General features: G+C 36.6%; 1 protein-coding gene across 7 annotated transcripts in view; it reads right to left on the reverse strand.

Moving 5' to 3' along the window:
- Positions 1-23,442, reverse strand: part of DGKH (diacylglycerol kinase eta) — a 165,129-nt gene that overhangs the window by 33,491 nt on the left and 108,196 nt on the right. For all 7 annotated transcript variants that reach the window (XM_074329334.1, XM_074329332.1, XM_074329336.1 and 4 more), the window contains 7 exons: positions 23,197-23,336; positions 19,870-19,954; positions 13,659-13,744; positions 7,448-7,547; positions 5,679-5,952; positions 4,762-4,884; positions 1,099-1,224 (listed from right to left, as the gene is read on the reverse strand). In XM_074329334.1, coding sequence (XP_074185435.1) covers positions 1,099-1,224; positions 4,762-4,884; positions 5,679-5,952; positions 7,448-7,547; positions 13,659-13,744; positions 19,870-19,954; positions 23,197-23,336 — 934 coding nt within the window. The remainder of the gene's footprint in view (positions 1-1,098; positions 1,225-4,761; positions 4,885-5,678; positions 5,953-7,447; positions 7,548-13,658; positions 13,745-19,869; positions 19,955-23,196; positions 23,337-23,442) is intronic.

Here is a 23,442-nt window from a genome sequence, read left to right on the forward strand (position 1 = left end):
TTAAGGTAGAAAGTTATGCTTTAATATGGGCATTGACAGCTATAAATTTCCCTCTAAATACTGCTTTAACTCCATCAAATAAATTTTTGTTTTCATTCATATGAAAGTATTTTTACTTTCTCTTGTGATTGTTTTCCTTTGATCCATATATGTGTGCATTTTCCAATATCACTCAGTAATTGGTTTCTAATTTCATTCTATTGTGGTCAGAGAACATACTTTGTATGATTTCAATCCTTTTAAATGTACTGAGAATTATTTTATGGCCTAATATATGGTATATCCTGGAGAATGTTCCAAATGCACTTGAGAATAGTGTGTATTCTGCTATTGTTGGGTGGAGTGTTCAATAAACATCTGTTAGGTCTACTTGTTTTATGTGATTTCAAGTCTCCTATTTTCTCACTGATCTCTGTGTAGTTGTTCAATCCACTATTGAAAGTGGAGTACTAAAGTCTCGAACTATTATTATTGAATTGTGATTCACCTTTAAAAATAACTTGTGTTACACCCTGATTTTGAGGGTGTAATTTGGTGAATCTGGAGAGTTTTCACCAACTCAAACAGCTAGTACTTAAGGAGGCCTCTGAGACGTCTGTATTTCCCTTCTCTGCTACATAAGTCCTTTGGTTTCCACTAGTACTAACCTAATCTCAAGGTAAATTCATCTTATCAGGTCTAGAATAGATTCCTCAGATGTTCCAAAATGAAACAATATTACTAGTCTAAAAATAACTGCAGAGAGACTTGTGGCTTAAAACTAAAGGGAAAGCTGTGAAGATATTTAAAAGGTAGTGGAATATAGGATCAGGTTTACCTTGGGTACCTAATAAATGCAGATTCCTGGGCTCCACTCTACAACTACTCAATCAAAATTTCTCAGGGCAGGGCCCATAAACATGCATTTTACTACTTCTTAGGTAATTCTTATACACATACAAGTCTAGGATCTGGATTCTGATGGATTAGAGTACCAAGAACATTCTCCTAAAGGGACATTTACCTTTAAGAACACGATTCTGTAGCTCATGGAAAAGAATACTTATATATTTTCACAGAAATACTTAAAAATATACCATGTTTCAGAACGGGTACTACCTGGGCAGATTATTCTGGTATTGAGCACAGGGAGGTTCTCTTTGCTGGCGGCCACAGTTGGACCAGGGCCAGAGTCAGTCTGGCAACGACTTGCCCGACCATCTGGAGACCGAGGTGCAGTTTTCACTGTTGGCAAAGGGTGCAGATTAAAAGGAGGAAATGATAACGTTATAAAAATAAGCAAGCCCCTATAAATTCCAGACCTAAAATAATTTAATACATGTTTAAATCAATCAGTAGAACTGCAAATATTACACTGTGCTTACCTATTCTTTTACCATTTTGTTTTCATTGTTTTTGAGGTTTACTATATGGAGGGTCTCTGCCACAGGTAGATACCTTGATTTCTCACTTCAAATAGATGGAGATCAGCAGAAAAGAGACGCTTATCATAATTACAGGTCTATAATACTCATAATTTGAATGTAATCACCCCACATTTAAAGATAAACAGAAATTCTGAAACTGATAATTTTTTAAATGAAACGTGTTATAATGCATATTACTAGTGCAATCCTTGTCTCATAAATGTTAGGTGAATGATCAAATTTAATTAATGTGATTCCCAGAGTTAATATGTGAAACATGAATTAACATTTTCTTCTATAGAGAGTAAAAACAGTATTTTTTCAAATGAAAGCAACATACTTTTCTTGTACTTCTCAATTATTTATTCAAAACTATTTGCCCCAAACACTTCTATCATATATTTGTAAAAGTGCAATACATTTTAAAAATTGTTCCAAGAGAGAATTACTCTCAAAGTTAACAACAAAAAGAGAGATTTAATTCTGCCTAATCTGGGTCATTTTAATGAAGAGCAAATAGTATGTTTAACTAATTTAGGAGCTATTGGCGAATGTTTAAAAAAACAGTAATCCTCAAACTCAATTTAAAAGTACTCTAAAACTTAATTACCTTTACTTACCCTAAGACTAATTACAAACTAACTATATTAATCTTACACTCTCTTCTCTCTGTTCAAAAACAATCCAATTGCACTAAAGAAAAACAGCAGAACAGACACACTCTCTCTTTTTTTTTATGTATGGGAGCCCTGGAGCTAATTTCTAATAAAAACAACCTTTTGATATTCGTCTGTGATAAAAAGCAGAGAGTGTCCTACTGACTAAGATTGATGTTCAATTTCAGGTAAATAAATTAATACGTCATGGTTCTTCTTAAATATCTCATTAATCTTATTAACATGCTGTATTTTACACATCTCAGGCATATGAATTATTACACAAAATAGCGATAATACAATGAGTGTGCTTCAAAAAGTAAGGATTACTTAATAGAGAAACACTTCTATTGCTATTGATTACAACTAAATTGGATTACTAGCCAAACAATAAGACCCAATACTGCACCATTGAAGACTTGCATAACCTATGTCTATTTCAATATCAGTGTCTATAGCTCTATACCTCTGTTTTTGTTTCCTTTGTAGACTACAATGAAGTATCAAGTTCATGAGAGTATAGTAAGGTGGGATGGTAGCTGGTTGAAAAACCATTAGCAATGAGTGCTGAAAAACCAACCCTCCAAAGGGAGCTGTTATCGTAGGGGGACTCATCTAGCAGCATACTGTAATGACGCCTCTGTCAACCCTTCCTGAGTCAACATTTCTTAATGGATGAAACATACATGGCCTGCTTATCAAACTCCAGATAAAGTAAACTCGAGATGATAGAATAAAGTTTCAAAAGACTGTAACAAGGTGAAATGATAGAGCCAAATCAAAAAGATAAAAATTCATAGGGATGAGCGTACACTACTGTAATTAGGTTAAAAAAATCACTTGCACAAAAACAGGAGGAAGAAACCAGGTTTACATAGTACCACTATTTAATACTTCAAGCCAGAAATGTGGGGTAGTCTTTACAACATCAAAAATATCCAGAGTGAGTAGTGTATGGGTGTCACTGTGCTATTATACAAATGTCGGAAGAATGTTGTTCAAAATGGCCTATTTTAAGTTAAACATTGACCAAATGGGTGCAACGAGGAAAACAAAAAGTTTGAAATCAAGTCAAAGATTGATAGAAGAATTTAGGAGCAATAACTTGGAAAAAAATGTATAAGGTGTGGAAAGAGGAGATGGTCCCATAAAAGCTGTCTTCAGTACCATTTAAGGCTATCATTCGGCATCAACTCCAACAGAGTGGAATAATGTGTGAAATTGCTTTTAAACTAACTGTAAAGCACTGCACAAGTACCATTAATCATTACTGTTAACATTATCACACATAAAACTTTATCGATAATCATTGTAATCATGGGTAGAAATTTAAGGAAGAAAATATAAAGCTCAATATAAAGAAAAACTTTCTAACAATTAGAGCTGAGCATAAGAGTAGGATGGAGAGAAAGTAAGTTTGGACCAATGAGCCTCTGTCCAAGGAGTTATAAAGTATGCTTGCATTGGATTACAGGCTGCAACAGGGACATACAAGGACGAAAAGGTCTGTTATAGAATTGGGTTGTGTGTTGGAGTAGGTACTTATACAGGCCCAAAGGACTAAGGTAGTAGATTATGCGTGCATTGGTTGTATGCCAGACATATGAGGCCTGGAAGGTCTAATTTTCAAGTCTCAAAGAGTTTTAAATACAATTAAGAAATATTCTTTCAAAGTTAATGTAATTAGTAGCAGCAGCAGTGACAGTAGTAGGAATAATATTAATGATATTGACAGTAAACACTCTTACAGTACGATGTATCAGTCACTATTCTAGGCACTGTATACATATTAAGTTACTTAACCCTTGCAATAAATAGGTATATTATGGAGAAGCTACATTTTTATCCCCATTTTACAAATGAGGAAAACACAGAGAAGTTAAGTAATCTGCCCTAGTTTACATGTAATGAAAGTAAAAATTTAATGAGTGCAAACAGTTCTGATATGTTGACTTTTCATTGTTACTATGTAATTATTTCCATATTATCCTCTCATCTTCATTAATATTTTAATTCCTGCTTTGTTTTATTCTAGTAAATTAATTTTTCCATTACACAATATGATATATTAAAAGTATTAATATAAATCCATCCTCAACTCAAACCTAAAACTACTTTTTTTTTTTTTTTTTCGGTTTGAAGCTGATACTGAATAATATTGCATGGCAACTACTTCTTAATTTACTGGCAAAAATAATTTCAGTAGAGAAAGGGTTGTAACTAGATAGCCTATCATTTTAAGGCTTAATTTATCAATAAGGATTATCAGCCACCTATGCTGATCAATGGACTCAAGGAACTGATGAATTATTTAAATGCCGAATTTTATGCATGTGGACCCTGCAGCTTTCATATAATTCTCAAAGGAATCTGCAGGCTAAAATAGGTTAAAATCTGCTGATTTCGGTGTTTGCTCCTTCATTCTTCAGGAAAATTAAGATACTTAGGCATATTGGGTCCCATACTCCTTAGTTTACTATGATAATCTCTAGATTACATAATAACAAGGAGACGTGAGACTACTTAACAGTGTAAACAATGTTACCTTTATTGTTTTAGTATTCACGAATATGTAAGCTTTAAATTCTACTTGAAAATAAAAACACAAATAGTATATTTCAAACTGATAAGCTTTTTGAAAACTAAAAGCAAAATTACATTTATTTAGTTCCAAAATAATTTTATCGTAGTTTTCTTACCAGTTAATGACTCTTTTGTATCATCGTCTTTGGATTCTTCTTTAGATTCATCTGTTTCTGTACTATCATAATCAAATGACTGATTGACTGGTTCACAGGGGTGAATTGTCTGGTCGTCCATAACTTTAAGTAGTAAGAAGATAAACACATTTGAACATGTAAAAATAAAATCCACAAATATTAATATATGCTTAGAAAAAAAACGGAAACATCAACCAAAAGAAATTCCATATTCATAAATAAACACTAATAGGCAATGAACTTGGGTGTAATGTCTATAAGTACTAGAGATTATAAAACTAAATAAATCTGTCCAAATTGTATTTTTATTAAAAGAAAAAATAAGATATAAGTATTTTAGAGAATGAAAGACAAATCCAAGTTACAACCTGTAAAGGGTTTTTGGATTTATTGTTTATATTAAAATTAAGTTTTAGTCTACTATGAAAACTCTAAGAGAAGTATATACATTATATTGAGATAAAAAGTAAAATATAGGCAAAACTTTTATAAACTCTTAAAAAAGCAACATAAACATTTAGGAAATAAATGTTAAGAAAATATTTTCCAAGTAGATTACAGGTTTGATTTTTGTTTAGAATTTAACAGATTCCAATTAAGAAAAAAAGATTTTAAATTTTAAAAATTGTATTTAAATAATTTTCAAGTTTATTTCAATGTTTCCAGTGTACTTTATTTCTGAGATTTTATTTTATGTTTCATTAATATGCTGATCCTTACTCCTCAAACAATAAATAGGATTAAACACAAATTTCACTTTAATGGATTTATCTTCTTCTATCTTGTCTTAGAGAAAACATTTTAAGTGTGTCCAGTCTGACCAGTATGAAAATTTCACTGCATTTGTGATATGAATGTTGCTAACTTCTTCAAAAGCTAAGTGTGTTCATTTGTACCTTTTCCAGCTTCTTCAATGACTTGCCTCACTGCTTTCTTTAAACTGTTTGCCCGCAACATTATTTCCTTTGGTTTGAAGGCTTTCTGGGAGGACGTTCTTGTCGTGTCATCCAAGAGCTGTTCCCTGCTTTCACACAAGGATTCTTCACTGGAAGATTCCACCGTGTCTTCTTCTACGAGGACAGGGCTGATGCCTGGGGGGAGCGGAGCCGCCTGGGAATCCGCGTGCAAAGCCTGGAGCAGTTGTTCAAGCTTCTCGTTTAGCACTGAACACTAAGAAAACAAAAAGCCGTAATGCATCTCCATTTCGTGGAGATGGAAAATGATATTTGAAATGAACGGCTTCTGATTTTAAAGGAAAGACGTGATGTTGGTGTTTACCACTAATTGGCTACTATATATGTTATACTTTAGACAGCCTATGGACTAAATAATTTATCATTGTAAAAACACAACGTGATTCTTATGTAAATTTATTGATTTATGCTTCCGGAACCATTCTGACTCCATTTCATGGGTGAAAATCTTTACAATTTTTGTATAGCTATTTTTCCTTAAACAAACACTTTCCTATAAAGTGGGACATTACATTAAAAATTTTATATGTTATACAAAATTTGCTCTACATTATACAAAATATTGCATCAACACTTTGTTAAGGTAATCACCTTATGGCACCATTTTGAGCAGGTCAAGCTGTGTCTTGCAAAGCTTACCTTCAATGCTTTGGTTTGCAAAGAAGTGAACAATGCCTAAGGAATCACTGGCTCAAAGAAAGAGCCAAAAGGAAATGCACAAGGAGGAAGAAGAGAAAGAAGGGAGATGCAGAAAGAAAAACAAGCCTCCTCCATGTTTCTTTCTGCTTTTCTTGAATTACCAAGGGTGAAGAAACATTTAGGACTGAAGCTCATGATGCTACTGCCTACCATAACTTTTACCTTCACACTATTTCCAATTCTCTCCTGCCTTTGTCTTTGATGACACGCCAAGACAACGTTACAGCAGAAAGAGTGAAGAGAAACAAGTGGGACTAGAGAGAGTTTCTGTTTTCTGAAGCTCTCCACAGAGTAGACAAACATGAGAAAGAGGCCGAAAACTTCAAGTGTAGTTTTATTTCTATTTTCCTTTCCTTTTACTCAATTAAATCACCATCTACAGCATGAATCCGGGGAAAATTCCTTTGCAAGCCCAAGAGAGCCAAGCCTTTTCTAAGAATGCCCTGTCATGACCTCTGGAAAGTGAAGACAGTAGCATAATTTCAAGGCTCAGTAAACTACTCTTATGTTACTGTCAGAAAGCTCACCAAGGGGGGAGAAATCTACAAAGATAAAGGTAATGAAGAAACAACCCTGAGAGGGAGAGAAAACTGTAAACCTGGGCAATCTGAGGAACTGTGCTGGGAGGGAACATGACTGGTCCAAGTTTGCCTGGAAATGGAAAGCCATTCCTCTCCCCACAGGAACCCCAGCCACCCAGCATTCTCCCCCGTGACCAGATTATTGAGCTTTTCTTACACAAGATGTCAATCAATAGGGAACAGGGACTGCATTTATAAAATTCGGTTTGTCGAATGGTCTTCGGCAATGAAGTTTTCCTACATCTTAAAGGAAAACTGTGAAACAGAATGTTTTTAAACATTCTCAAAGTAGCTTTTCTCTTGATTTAGGATGTTTTGGCAGGAAAACCACTTAATCAATTTAGCTGTAAAACAAGTTCCACGTTAACATTGTAAGTAACAGACTCGGATGCCCTGATGGCGTGTCCTTACTTTACTGGCCACAGCGTCGGCTACAACGGCATTTTCCAACGTTTTCTCATATGCCTTCTCTACTTTGGAGACGAAGTCCTTTACAGTTGCACACAGTGTCCTTTCAGGAAAAGAAATTGTGCAATTTGGTAAACTCAGTAGGCTGATTTGCTTTGATTTATAAACATATTAAAAATAAGCACAACTACGCAAGCTGTCAAAATACTGCCATCGTGCATATTACAAACCCACTTCCGTCTGCTGTAGGACACGCCCTAGCTAAGTTCAAGACATTCTAAGTGACAAATGGATACATGAATAAACCTTGCTCCACATAATTTAAATACATGTAATTTTAAGGTGATAACAAGCCTTTGTCAAATATTTAAAGTATATCTTAAAGGTAAGAGTATTTTTAGATCCCATTTTAAAAAGCATCATCTCCTACACATTATGTATTTTCATAATAACAGAATTTGAAGTATTGAACAAACAAGGATAAATATGTCACTTATGCTGTCACTGCTGCTTTACTATTCATCTTGTGGGTATCTTGATAATAACATTGTTCCTGAAGAGAAAAGAAGTTTTATATTACACGAGAAACCAACCTGTCACTTGACTTGAGTCATAGTTTCTGTAAATCCATTCATTTTTTTCCCTTAAGCTAACATGTAAAATCAATTTAATTTAGGTCTTGCTACTGTTAGCAATACATGGTTTACCTGTTTCTTTTAATTACATTTGGTTTCTTTGGAATAGAAATAGACTAAAAGAAAAAAATCACCTGAAACATTAACAAAATCTGTCTTTCGAAAGTCTTTGGAGCTGGTGTTGGATTAAAAACAACAACCAATGGAAAGGTACTACTACTATGTGATAAGCTTAGTGTAGCAAGAGCTGACAGTGATTCTGAAAACAGAATCAGATTATTTAAAAATACTAATATTTATCTTTATCATTGGCATAGATTGAAGAATTTAAAAAAAAAACCCACAAGGTCCAGCAGTTATTTTTTCTGTTACACTCACAATTTTTTCTGGTATATGACATAATGGTTAAGTTTCCAGATGATTAAGTATTATGAAATCGAGTCATTTAGTAGATAAAGGCGTGTCTCTCCCACCCAGCCACCCCCCACCCAAATTCACATTTATCAAGGAAATAAATTGCTCCTAACAAGTTGTGTTTTGTTCGTTGTTTCTTTGCCAACCATTTCTAGATTTCACTTGGACAAAATGTAGTTATTTCCTAACCCTCAAGCTTTTTAAAATCCAATTTCTACAGAGAATCTAGCTTACTGTTTATTAGAGATGCATTCATGTGCTACACACCAAGTTTTGTCGTCTTTGTTCATGTGTAATACTTTTATGGAAGTTCTTGAAATATTAAGGCAGGCTATGATGAAATTTCTTCTCTGGGCCTTATTATATGTTTCTCTGAGATGTCCCACTTCTAGGCATATTCCTTGATATTTCCTCCTCTTTATGTAAGCCCAAAATAGGCTCTTTTAGCCATTAATACAACACTGTCTTGATAGAATTTTCCCTTGGATTTGTGCAATTGCATATGCTATAACATTATTGTAGGTACTTCTGCTGGTGTTTTATAATACTAACTGCTGGGGACAGAGCCTGTGGGTCCCTCCACCTAGGAATGACAGGGGCAGCAGTAGCGCATCCTCAGTTGTGCCTGTTGCTGAGGCAGACGGAGGCTGGAGGAGAGAGTATGATTCTCTTAGGAGAATGCTTGCCATGGAAGTTGTGGGAAGAATCAGAAGAAATGGTCTATCTTATGGTCCGTTATGTTCCATATTCCATATTCCAAAAGTCCTAGGATATTTATATTCTGGAGGAATTAACTTTTTATTATACCTAAAGAGTGAATGGAGAATTTTAAAAATAGAAATAAAACATATGTAAAATAGCATGATTTCAAAGTCATACCAATTGGAAACTTGCAAATTGGAGAAATAAAAATATTTTAAATCTCTAATGACATCTCTAATTAATGTTAAGACATAATTTTGATGAAATGTTTCCAACATTACATCTCTTTAATTGAGTCCTCCTTCTTTGAAGTTGAATACAGTCAATGATGTGCCCTGAATCTACCGCGGAAGCTGACGGCACTCCACACTTACCATGCTTGGTGATTTCTACCATCGTCTCAATTACACTACACATCTGATCTATACTTCTTAACACTAGGAGCAGTACCTTTGTCAGTTTTCCACTTATTTTCCTAAAATAGGGCCATATGACACTAAAACATGCAAACACTACTAAAACACGCCCAAACATAACCACATATTGGCATGCAGGGGCCATCCTATGAGAACCTGAAAAATTCATTTTTCATCTGATATAAAACATTTCAATTAGAAATTACAGGTGATATAGAAGTACTGGTGCCTAATATAAAAAGCAAAGCCTAGCTATCTATGTGCTCTGAGGAAAGAGTCTCACTACTACATGTTTTACCCCATCTACTCAGTGAGGGGGTGAATTACGAGTCTCTCTACAGGAGATTCCAAATCTAAAATACTCTGGTTCTGGGAAAATGGTTCCAATCTTGTTATTTTTTCTTGCCAGTGATCCCATTTTTTGAAGGTTTGCCTACAGAACATATGGCATTTATTCAATAACTTTGCTTTTCATTTTTATTCACACCTATGATTGCCAATTAGCGCTTCTGATTCTCAGAAGATAATATACGTTACCATACTGAACTGACAAAATTCAAAAGTCAAAGAAATGTTGACAGTATGTTGCTTAACATACATTAACTCACACATTAGTTAACCCTCATGTTAGCTAAACTAATGGAACGCAGCTTGTCCATAAGCATTACCAACATTTTTAAAATAGTTAAAAATAGCTTACAGGGAATTACTATTTTGTGAAATAAATATAAACATGCATAAGAGGGTTAAAACATCCTGCCTTAATACTGTATCATTCAAATGGCATTAACAAAATAAAGGAGTTCTTCATTTTATCTAGTTGGTGGTTACAAGGAAGTGCGTGTGTGTGTGTGTGTGTGTGTGTGTGTGTGTTAGCTTTTCTAATCACTAAGTTGTACCCTTATGATTTGGGTACTTTGTTGCATATATGTCGCACTTTAGTACCAATTTTTTTTTTCTAAGCCGGGGGAACTATTATACCTTTTACAAATCTTACAGATATATCACCCAAATGCAGTATGTGTACTGTGTTTGGATTTCGATTTTAACAAATTAACTGCTTGGAAAACAACAACAACAAAAAAAAAAAACCTTCGCTAAATGGAGAAATGCACTAATATAGAATTATTATTAATTTTATTAGATTTTTTAAAAACATTATCAGATATATATATACTGAAAGTGGAATGAAACAATTTCTGAGATTTGCTTAGGATACTGTAGCAAAAGAAAAGGGGCGTATACAGCAAAATGTTGATAAATAGTGAAGCTGAGTGACAGTACAGTGGGAAATCATTATACCAGTCTTTCTACTTTTACGTATCTTTTCAAATGTCCATAAAAAATTAAAATTAAAACTCATCGTATTACTGGTACAAAGTTATTACATACGTCCTCTCTTTTCTGTCATGAACCTCTTTATGACAAATCCCTTAGAATTTTAATTTGGGGTTGTAAAGACAGGGCAGCCAGGCAGGCCTAGGAGTACAGATGAGGGACAAGAGGGGACCAGGGTGGAATAGAATCTGCTTAAAGGCAAATGAGCCAGTTGGGGAGAAATCCAAAGTTAAGGCTGAGAGCACAGCATAGATAAGGAGCCAGGCCAAGGTCAAAGAAAAATGTGCAGTGTGATTGGGGAAAGCATGAGGTGATGATTTAATGATCGAATCCAGCACTCTGCAGTTTATAAGGTCTATTTATTACTCGACTTAGTTCTATCAGCTTCATGAGGGAGGAAGGATAGGCATTCTTTCCATTCTTAAACCTGATAACAAACGAGGTCACAAAGCTAGCGAATGGGTGAGTCTCCAGTGGGAGCTGGGATTTTCTCCTGCTTAAGCAACACTGGGACTTACTCCATCCAGTGGCTTTCGAGCTGTTCTGTAGAAATACTTCAAAGATCCCACAAATGCTTGCTTCAAATTTCATTTAGAAATATATGATACAATTTTTTAAAGTTCAAATAACCATTAGAGATATTAAAGACAAATATGCTAACTTTTACTTTAAATTCACGAGTTTTTGTGAAATCTTCGACCAAAGCTTCTACTATTTTTATTTAATTGAAGGCAGTTTCCTTATAACCATGTAACCAAAATAAAATACAGAAATAATTGGAAATAGCATTGAATATAAAACTATAACTGTCATCTGTAAGCTTATTTTCTGTTTTTCATGCATGTCTCATAACTTAATCATATCCAATTTATCAATGCCAACAAAATAGAATTTGAAGTTATTTAATATTGGTATTCTACATAAACTTTCATTTGAAGAAAGATTCCCACTGCTAAAAATGTTATACTTCACGGGTATCAAGATTAAGAAAGATGGGGAGAGAAAAAGTGTGCTATAGCAACAATAGCACAATTGACATTGTGCTATTGTTGCTATAATGATCCTGCTTGTATCCAAATTTCATCACATTAATTCTGTTTAATTAAAAATATGTAAGTAGATCTTAAAAGTTCTCATCACAAGAAAAATATGTAACTATGTGAGGTGATGGTTTATCACAATTAAACTTATTGTGATAATAATTTCGCAATGTATACATTTATCAAATTATTATGTTGTGTACCTAAAATCAAAACAATGCTATACATCAATTATATCTTAATTTAAAAAGTAAAAATTAAAAAAATATATAAAATGTGTAGGAGGCATTAATCAAAAAATATCCAACACATGACGGCCAATATTAAGGCTCTGCCAACATCCAAACTCCGAAAGGTAACCAGATAAAATTTTACTTCACTGCATTAAAGAATAATTCTATTTTAATTCGATATACCTTAGAAAAGGTTCCATTTCAACTTGCCCCTTTTTCCAGCCATGTCCTCTAAAATGTCCTATGAAGAAGCATTTGATTCACAGAGCAAGGGTGGTAAATGCAAAGGTCTTCCTAGTAGAAGTAACATAACCCGAACTTGACCCCAGATGAGGAAGACAAGAGGGGTGCTCAGGGCCGGGACAAACCGGAGATGCGCACATTTCGCCATAAAGCCATACAGTCCGTTAAACAACACCCAACCAAACAACAACAACAAAACTACTAGCAGCACCGCGCATCAAACAAAGAGCGTCTGTGGCCCTCCAGTCCCAGCAACCATGTGCTTCCCTTGACTAAAGCCATTCAACACTTTTCCTGTTGCTCAGTCCTGTTTCCTCTTCCTGGGAGGTTACAGCATCAAAAGCAGCTGTCTTTACGTTTGCACTTTTGTCTCAGGCAAATCTGTGTATACTGATTTATCTTGGTTTTCCTTGGCTTCTTTACAAATTAAATACATAATATACTAAAGTTTGAGTATTTTTTCCTCTACCACTTCCCCACTCCCTTTCTTCTTCCCTTTCTTGTTTACCTCTTTCTCCGTAACAGTAATATTTCCTTGCTAAGCCAGCATCCTAAGGCAGTCTTTTTCTTTTGCTTATCAGTTGAAAATTTCAGTTGGTTTCATCCCTTCGTCTAACTGACCTTCCATTTCTTGTGACATCGGGATAGGATGCCTTAAACCTACATTTTAAATTGTTAGGATGCTGATATCAAGTAGCTTCGGCTCCATGTACAGAATCAACTTAACTAAAACCCGTTAACTTTGAATTCAAGTATAATTACATAATTTTAACATGCTGAGAAACGTCGTTTTGAAAAATCTCATCATTTTCTTTTCCCAATGTAAATAGTTCCCAAAGAGTGAGTTTATGGAAATAATGAATTATAATGAAATGTGTTTTCCATATTATAATTAATCATAAAATACATCTTTAAGTAGGAACTTTGAGTAATTAAACTCTAAACACTTATTGCACCTTTTCAACAAAAATGTTTCGAATTACGCAGTTAAAAAAATACCTTCTAAATATATACTCCACTGCAAATAAGATGCTAAAATAATTTCTAAAACATCAATGCAAATTTAAGATCAGTAAGATACTTCACAAATATTTTGGGGGAAAAATTCACAAAGACGTGATACAAATAGTAGGAACTAGCTTCCTCTCATTTTCACTATACAACTATTTTGTGACTTCAGCTCCATAACTCACTTGGCAGATGATATGACTACTGCATGTTCATCAGAATTGAGGATTTTTGTAAGATGAGCTGCAACTGAGTCTTCATAAATTGTCATCTGAAAAAATAACAAAAAATTGACAGTGTGCTATTGTTGCTGGAAATAATACAATTCAGTTATTACTGCTTCATAAATGAAACCATTCATGACATGTGACACCAGGCAATGGCTACAATGGAACATATAAAAGAGTCATTATACAAAATAGGTAAGGATTTCCTTTCTGAAAAAGGCTATTAGTTTCTGGAATTCTTAGCTTATATTGTAAAAATTCATAAAAACCATTACAATTTTTTTTAATTGTCAGAAAGCTGGATATACAAATAATTCCTATTCCTACAAGTGAGTATATAAAAAAGCCAGACAACCTAATAAAACATGAGCCAAAGGTTACAAATTTAAAGACAAACCTATCCAAATGGTCCATAAACAGATGAAAAGGGGTGCCACCTTACCACCCATCAGGCAAATGCAAAGTAAAGCCACTATATATTGGCCAGAATAGGTAAAATGAGAACCATAACAACCACCAGAAAATGTCAGCTATTGGCAAGGGCAATAGAACTTGTACTCATGGCTGGTGGTAGAGAAAACTGATGCTCTCTCTACAGAACTGTGGGCCGTGTCTATTAAAGGTGAACATGTGCCTAATACCGTAGGACCCAGCAATTCAATTTCCACATATATGTCCCAAAGGAATGCAGACGTGGGGTCACCAAAAGACATGCCCTAGCATGTTCACGGCAGCATTCATTCAACAGTAGAATGGACAACAAACTGTCGTATGTTCTTGCAATGCAAAACTGGGGGGCAATGAGAATGCATGATTTACAACAATGCCATGCTATCGATGAATCTCACAGAAAGCTGAATGAAAACATTCAGAAACAAAAGAGTACGTACAAAATGATTCTATTTTATCAAGTACATAAATAGACAAAACCAATCTATGCTGTTGGAAGTCAGGGTACTGGTTATTTGTGGGGGAGGTTGGGGTGGTGAATGAAAGGGGACCTGAGCAGGGGTGCTGGTAATGCTGCCTTGTGATCTGGGTGTTGATTACATGAGCGCATTTAATCTGTGGAAACTTACCAAGCTGTACCTTTGTGATACGTACCCTTTTTGGTATGTACGAGGATTTTAAAATGCTGAATGTACTGTCATGCAATCATATAAATAAATATTTCTCTCAAATAGTGAAATATTAATAATTGAATACTAGCGTCCTATATCCCCCTTTCAATTTGACTCACACTTTAACATTCTGTTGAAAGAACACAGCTACCTAATATGTGAAAATGTGCACAATATTTAAACAGCTTCATATTCAGAGCCTTCTATCAAATGTTTGCCTCATATATTCCATGTTAACACAGCTCAAAAACTTCCAGTATAAACCATCTGTTCTACTCAAGCTGGCGTCTTACGTCTTCTGCCTGACTCAGATATCCTTTTCATTGCTTTTTACCAACCAGCATCAGTTTATTAAGACTTAAATGAAGATAAATCACCACTCCCCCCAACCATAAAGCCTTCCTGATTCCTTAGTTTTGACATGATAGTAATTTCCCAAAGGGACCTCATTCCCGATTGACATTTAATTCCACTGGTGGCTAATCAGCATGTGACTCCTTTCAATTTCTACCTCACTTCCTTCAAAGATAGACCACACATGGAAAACAATGTTTACATGAAAGAAAGGAGGGGAGGGGTAGAACCTCCAAGTTTCATGCAGTATTCTACCGCCTCACAAATCCACGTTATTGATCTCCTGGTCTAAACATTTAAAACTAAATCTATACAGGTAAGATCAGAAAAATGAAAATACGTCTTTTTAAAAGGCAATCAAAGGAAATATTTTTCACAAAGATTCGTTTCTTTTCCTACAGAGTAGAGTAGATGGTCATAAGGCCTAAGGAGGTAGACAAAAAATATTTTAACCTATTATTAATTCCATGTGAATTCATTAAAAAAAAACAACACCAAGTTTTTGCCCATTAAAAATAACCAAAGGCATAGAATACAACCTCTTCCGCAGGAAAATGAAATAACCTCAATGTCCAAGCATAAAATTACTGATGTCACGTAGTAACCTATTACGTAGTCATTTAGCAGAGTCAGGAAGGTAAGGTAGTAATAATGTACCAGGCCCCGGGGATGAAGCAGGTTGTATACATTTATCCCATTAGTTGTCCTGTTTCACAGCCAAGGAACCTGAGGCTCAGGTGAGTTGAGTGATCTGTCCAAGACCCACAGCTGATGAAGAGCAGACACGCTAGGGACCAGTCTGAGGGCGCTGGGCCGTTCCCACCACACCGCCCCCTCCTCCGCAAGTCTTGGTCTTTGCTTAACTGCACTCGTAAATAGAAATTCCATCATTTCTCAAGTGTATCATTATAACAGCCTCCTTCTGGGGCTTCCTGTATCTCTCCTGCTCCTTTTCAAACCATTCTCCACTTCACAACACAGTGGTGTTTTGGCTTTTTTCTAAACACAAATCTGATCCTGCTACATCTCTGCTTCACGATGTCTGAGTGGATCCCTGCTCCATCCAGATCACGTCCAAACCCTTCCGCTAGCGCACAAGACCTGCCAGGATTCCCGTCTCCGTGATCCGAACACTCCTTTCGTGTTCTGTCCCGTCTGTCGCTGCTCTCCCCTGGCACAGCATGTCCTAGCACGACAGCATAGCATTCCACCCCCCCCCCCCCCCGCCGGTGTACCACGGTCCTGGCTGTCGGTCTCTATGTCGCGCCCCTTTCAATTAACTGGCTGGTCCCCATGCCTCTTTTTGTGTCTGAAAACCGAATTGTGGCCCAGCTTCCTCGGTAAAGATTTCACTGAGCTTGCCAGGCCAGGAACCCTCTCTGGCGCACCCACTATACCCGGAAAACAGCCTAAACGTTGACCATTCCCTTGTCTGTCCCTCTCACTAGACCAGATTCCAAAACTCTGAGTTCACCGCATTCTTAACGTCTTCACAATTTTGTCACAGGGCTCCTAGGCCGAAAGAAATACCTAACAGTAGTTAACGCCAAACAACTTAATGAATATTTATGTTCCAACAACTTAATAACCATCTGAAAAATAATATACATACATCAAAATTTTAAAAATCTTATTTCATTCTTAAATTACTAGCTGTAAGCCTGTGGGCACTGTACACGTCTCAAACCTTGGAATCAGACCGGACAGTGATATCTCATTTCCTAATCCACACACGGTTTTGTGTGGTGGTTGCTTTTTGCCACAGCAACTACTGAAAACCCAGCTTCACAAAAATATGATGTCATCAAAGGGAATGTAGAACAACCTAATGTTTAAACTGTACACTAGCTCAAACCGGAAGTTTGTGCGGCCTCCAACAGAAAACATTACCACGTTTTCTTTGAAGTTTAAAAATACCTCCCGGTAGCCCTCTGGGTTCACTGTGGTGCCCGGAGGTGCCCTGACACACAGCTTGGGAACCACTGCTCTAAGCTGACTGAAGCTAGAGGGTACGTGTTCCATTGCCAGTCCCAGGTACTGATAGGCATTTAATATTGTTCAAGGAATAAAAGCAAGAATAAAGTTGCAACTTCTTGGCATGCTATTACCAGGCAGCTAGAAAACAGACAGTACTGAGCAAAGGTAACTTTGATTATTCTATCGGAGTAAATTTGAAAATAAACTAATAGGAAGAATTCTGTTTGCAGAGACCAGGCTAGTCTCCTCTGTGCTTTCAGGGAGACGACTGAGCTGCAGCTCACACCTTCTCTTTGGTTACCCTGGCATTCATAAAAAGCATCTGTCGACTTACTAGACTTGTACGATTGGGGTATGATACCGAAGGGACCAAACATATGACTCCTGCATCAAAGGCTTTAGATCCAGTTGAAAACCAGCAGGAATCTGGCTTCCAAGAAACAGGCAAGGCCAGAGGGCTTTGATGCCAAGACTCCCATTGCTCCAAAGGGTTTGGTATTGAGATCAAAAATTAACAATACGAATTTTTTATTAACTGCCTATTTTGTGCCAGTCATCAAGCCAGATGACCATGTAACGGTGAGTAGTACACATGGCCTGATTGCTGTCGTACGGTGGCACCAAGGTGATGGAAGGTGAAGGGGCTATGGGACTACTGACCTCGAGGACTCCGGAGATGAGGGGTGGCTGCTTGGAGCAGGTGACACCCACGCAGAGACCCACGGTGGGAACAGGAGCGAGCTAACAAGCATGATGTCAGAGGAGGAATCCATATTTATTCACAAAGGGTTAGAGGACAGAACGTGATGGCATGGGGACTGCACATTAAATGTAAACAATGAACTTTCTAATACTGAGTACTAGATAACGGAATCATTGTTAACTGAAGGAAATCATGAAACCACTAATTTTACAATGTTTAAAAAGTACAACAGCAAATAGAATTACTTAATTATGGCCGTAAGGAATTATTCAATACAACTGTCTCAATTCCTTAAGCTCTGTAATTCTAAGATGCCAGGAGAATGCTAACAGTCAGTAAGATAATCAACCACCTTTTGTGTCTTTTTAAGGAAAACTAGAAAAATAAAAACGATTTCACAATCTGCATAAGGGAATCCAAAATGAATGTCTTATCTAAAAAATATATATAAACTGGAAAATTAGGTTCAGGCTAAGAAGGAACGTTCAGCTTAATCTTACTGCAGTTTTTCAAGGTGTGAACGTCACACGGTGGCTGGTCAGTGACGTAGAACACTGATTTAACCTGTAATCTCACGGTATTCTATCCCTCTGTCCTGAAACATTTTGATAAGAAACCAAAATAAATGAGGTTTCATTCAAAACTCTTTTATACTAAAAAAAGAAGTTTCTTCCGTGTAGCTACAATTGTACCTCATTTAGTGACCATAAGTGATAAAAGCAAATTGTCCGCCTTTATTTTATATGCCAGAAAATAAACTTCTCCAAAGTAGAGGAAAGAATTCCCCCTTCTGTTTCCTTGAAGAGAAAATTAATAACATTTACAAAAATATTATTAAGAAAAACAGACTGGTTCCTATAAAAACATGTATTGTGTTTACGGTGGAATAAAATAATAATGTAAATAAAAATGCTGCTGGAAGTAAAAGTTAATATATTAATCTTTAATAGTAATTATTTCTGGGTGGCAGGACGGTAAGTATGGTTTTTATTTTCTTTTTCATATATTTTTGTATTTTTAAATTTCCCAGAAGAAGTTTTTGCTACCTTTGTATCAGAAAAAGGTTTTCAAAATACAGTGAGCTTCTTTAAGGGGTAGCCCCACACTTCTAGTTATCATTCCTTAGTTTTGACATGATAGTAATTTTCTTAATGACAAAACAAAGATTTCAACTGTAAAACAAGCAGATGAATTTTCCTCAAGGGAAAAGTAAGCTATCACAGATCAAATGGTCTTAGTGAGTCAGAGAATAATCCTTTGAAAATGAGGTTCTGTTTTAAATCTCCAGTGCTTTGCGGTTTAATCAGAATGCTGAATCTTTAAGAACGTCTACAAACTGTCGTTATTAATTGCCTGTAGAAGGGATGGAATGAAGTGCGTTGGTGCTCTTCCTCTGCTTTATCTTGACTGACAGGCTCAACCTGGAGACCTGTCCTGATGCACCCTCAACAGAGCAGGCAAAACAGGGAGAGAGAACATCCTGGCCACAAGTACTGGTGTGTTTGCACGTTGCTTAAGGGAGCTGGGCTAACCTCTAAGAATCCAACAGGTGCCGTTGGCCAAAGCAGAAGATGAGTAAAAGGTAACAGGAAGCTGGCCTTCCCTGGAGCCCTGGTGCTAAGAGGAAGCAGGCAGGTGGAATATCCAGGAACTAGTAGAGGCGGGAGAAAGGGGATTTGCATGCCTGATGCTTTACATACACTCACACACTCACTACCTCATTTAATCCTCATGCCACAGTAGCCTCCCTCTACAGAAGTAATGGATGCCCATGAAGGTGAGTGATGGGGCTGAATTCACACTCTCAGAGTGCTGGTCACGGCAGGGCTCTAACCCAGATCAGAAGAGTTCTTTCCTCCCGGGAAGAGGACCAGAAGTAGTCCTTGAGACCACACCCCAAATAATAAACCATGAAATTAAGTAAACATACTACCGTATCATATGTTTCCTTATTTGTTCAAGACAGTCACCCCCATTTTCCAATGGTAAATAGGTAAAAGGGTTAAAGTCTTACATAAACTCCTTCAGATGCTTCTGGAGGTTCTGGAAGAAGAGAAGCCTTTGGTGGCAATTTGAGTTCATAGGTCATTATACTCCACCTGAAGAGAGAAAAATCTTTGGTCTAAAATTGCTTTAAAAATTAATAAACTGATTTTATTCTCATCTCATAACATACATATGCACACATATTTATGAATTATGGTTTACTGTATCTAAAACAACCAAAATGGAAAAGAGACAGAATTTTGGTAATCTCATAAAATCTGAGTTCCTAAATTATGATTTCCATATCTAATCAATTCTCTGACTAGCAACTTCCAGACGTTTCAAGGCCATGACCCACAATAAGAAACACACACATCTAACCACACTTCCCCTTCTTCACCGCGTGCAATGCATTCCGACTTCTCTTTGATTTTCTCTGTTTCACTTTTGAACTAATGCTCACTGCAGTTTACTAACTAGATGATACAAGTTACTAATGGGTCACAGCCCAAAGTTCTAAAACAATGTTGAAGATTAAATAAATGCATACTACCTATGAAAAAATAAATCGTTCTCCATGTCACAACCCGTCTTGCCAAGTCAGTTTAGACATACATGAAATGAAAATCAGCTAAATATCCCTCCTTAAATTAAGGAAGAAAGTAAGCATGGGATTGAGAGGAAAGTATTAATAGAAATAATACATAATTAAAGCAAATTTATCTAAATTAGCTATAAATGTTAATTTCAAACCAAACATTGAATCATTTGGTGTTAGAGAAACGCAATCAACTCCAGGTAAATCCAGTCTTTTATCTAAAACAATAATTTCAAAATCTGGGAAGAACAATTGGGTAGGGATATTATTATTGTCAGGAACAGGATGTGAAGTAAAGATTTTATAAAGACACAAGCATAATGAAAGCAGTACTGGAACACACGAATTTTAAGAAAAGCATATCACAGCTGAAGTCAGTGATGGAACCTACAGGAAAATCCCCAAATTACCATCAATATTTAAACAGAGCCCAGTGTATCATTCAGATTAGTCTTTGCATCAGAAATCCAAAAACCGAGAAAAACCTCTAAAAGACATAGGTTATAGATTAGGATGTATAAACTGAATAGTTACTTATAGCTACTATTCAACTCTTGACATGAATACACTATAAACAAATATATATTTGAGCAAGAGATATTGAACGTCTCAAAGTGACAGACAGTATTTCAGGGCCTGGAAATGCAATAGTGAATAAGACTTCCCTAGTGAAGCTTATATTTTAGCTCAGAAAACAGATATAATACAAGCAACACAAAATAATTCAATACCCAAATAGAGAAAACTACCCCAAATAGAGGAAACACGAAAGGCAAGTTCCTCGTGGCTAGAAATACTCCTGTGGTCAAAGGACAGCTAAGGAAATGGGAATGTCTTAAGTTCTTAGCACCTTCCATGCTGCACCTCCTCCCTTGCTAGGAAGTGACTGGGGCTGCAGAAACAGGAGAAAGTGGCAGTAGGAGTCAGGAAAGGGGGCATGTTGGCACCAGCTAAGCAGAATTACAAGCCAGCAGATAAGGACCCATCCGATGCACACGTGCACTAAAGAGAAGAGAGGACGATACAATGTTGAGGAAAGACCCTGGGAACTGGAGTGTGGATTTCCGTTTAGAGCACCAGCCCCACCACTAATTAGCTATGTGACACTGAGAAGATGAACCCCACCGCTGAGCCGTGTCATTTGTAAGATGGAGATTATAATAGCGGCTATCTTTAAGTGTGTAGTGATGGTTAAATGGGATGATACTTTATCTAGTAAAGCTACTACAAGTGCCAGGCAGACAAAAATATTATCACTTTTTCACCTGCCCTTTACAAACAGTATTCTTAAATTAGTAAAGAAAACATAGAAACAACATACTCTTCTGTTTCTAATAATGGTCTTTTTTAGGTTGAGAAAACCTGATAGTTTTTGTATCCCCCCGTTTTTTTCTTCCTGTGTGTTTTTCAGGTCTGTATTAAGGAATTTCACCACAGTGGTGCTGTTTCTCTGCTCACCACCTGGAGAAGTTAATTTTTATAACACATGATGCAAAAGCACACACTCAGGGTAGAGGAAACGCCTAGCAGCATTTCCTAGGATGAAACAAGAGTGTGGTATTTAAATGTGCAATAAAAACCCACTTAAAATACCCTGCATGGTTTGGGGAGCACAGAATTGGGCAGTTGTCTGCGGAACCACCTCCAGGCCCTTTTAAAGATTGGAGGTTGGATCCACTTTGCACCCAAACTACTGGGTTATACCTCTCACCTTGTAAGTCATATACATGTCTAACCACTATGCTGTACATTTGAAACTAATATAATAGTAAATGTCGACTGTAATTAAAATTTAAAGAAAAAAAGAGTTTGGGATAAATGTAGATAAATGCTCTACAGCCCAGCATTCTTTTTTAAATATTCTGTCAGCAAAAGAATAAGCCATCACAAAATTACCTTATGACAGGCAAGGTTACAATTAATTAGGTTATAGCTCATTTGAGAGTAATTACATTTTAGATTGGTGGCTCCCTGATGAGATTCTGTTATTTTCGGGAAGAGTTTCACAGACGGCTAATCCTATCAAAGTTGTTTTGATTCATGCTCGCAAGTTTGTAATGATATTTTGACATTTGTCTTCTCTTATGGGGGTGGGGAGGTTACAGCTTACTGTGTCTTATTTTCCCTGTACCCAAATTCTACATACCCCCTCCATAATACTCAGGGTACACACAATGGGATTTCTTTTTTATACGTGGGGCACTTAGAGAGAAAGCAGTGAAGAGCTGTGACCAAGGACAGCATCACCACAGTGACAGTTCCTTCATAGGAAGCTATTTTCTTAATACTTCCCTGTTCCTGGGAAAAAAATTGGTTTTTCAGTATTTAGTTCTCTGTTGGTACCATTCATTCTTAATATGTATAATTAAGAAGAGATATTCTAACAAACCTGACGTTTATAGGTCTCTTTTAGCTTTAGTGAAACCACAAGATGATACTCATTGAAAGCTGCCCTCCCCAAATTAACTATTTAAGCTTTCTTCTGACCCGAACAGCAATGAAAGGCAGTTAGTATCGACATAGCCTTTTCTTGTTAAAAATAACAGGTTCACTAGACTAGGTTTCTCAGTTTTTGTTCCACTTCATTCATGTACTCAAAAAAGATACTTATTGAGTATCTGTTCTGGGCGGGGCTGTCCGAGGCCGCAGGGGTGGGAGAGAAGACAAGAGGCTTCCACTCAGTGACGCTTACATCGTCAAAACCCGATTTCAGTGTGTCATTTTCAAACCAGGTTTAGGAGAAGAGTTCACGTTTACCTGTCCAACATTTTGGTGCTGGCTCGTTCCAGCTTCTCTAGTATCTGTGGGAGCTGGGTGTCGTCATCGTAGGAGCCTCCCCAGCCCAGGACCCGGGCAAGGTCGTTTCCTGTCCCCAACGGCAATACGCCCAGCTGACACTGAAAGACAGCACAACAGGCGGACCTCAGACCGGTGGCGCAACAGGGGCTACCACAGTTCCCCCCGTTTCTGGTCAGCAGGTTAGCAGACAGTCCTGCTAGCTAG

Source organism: Rhinolophus sinicus, linkage group LG04 (genome assembly GCF_036562045.2).
Source record: "Rhinolophus sinicus isolate RSC01 linkage group LG04, ASM3656204v1, whole genome shotgun sequence".
Classification (NCBI taxonomy): Eukaryota; Metazoa; Chordata; class Mammalia; order Chiroptera; family Rhinolophidae; genus Rhinolophus; species Rhinolophus sinicus.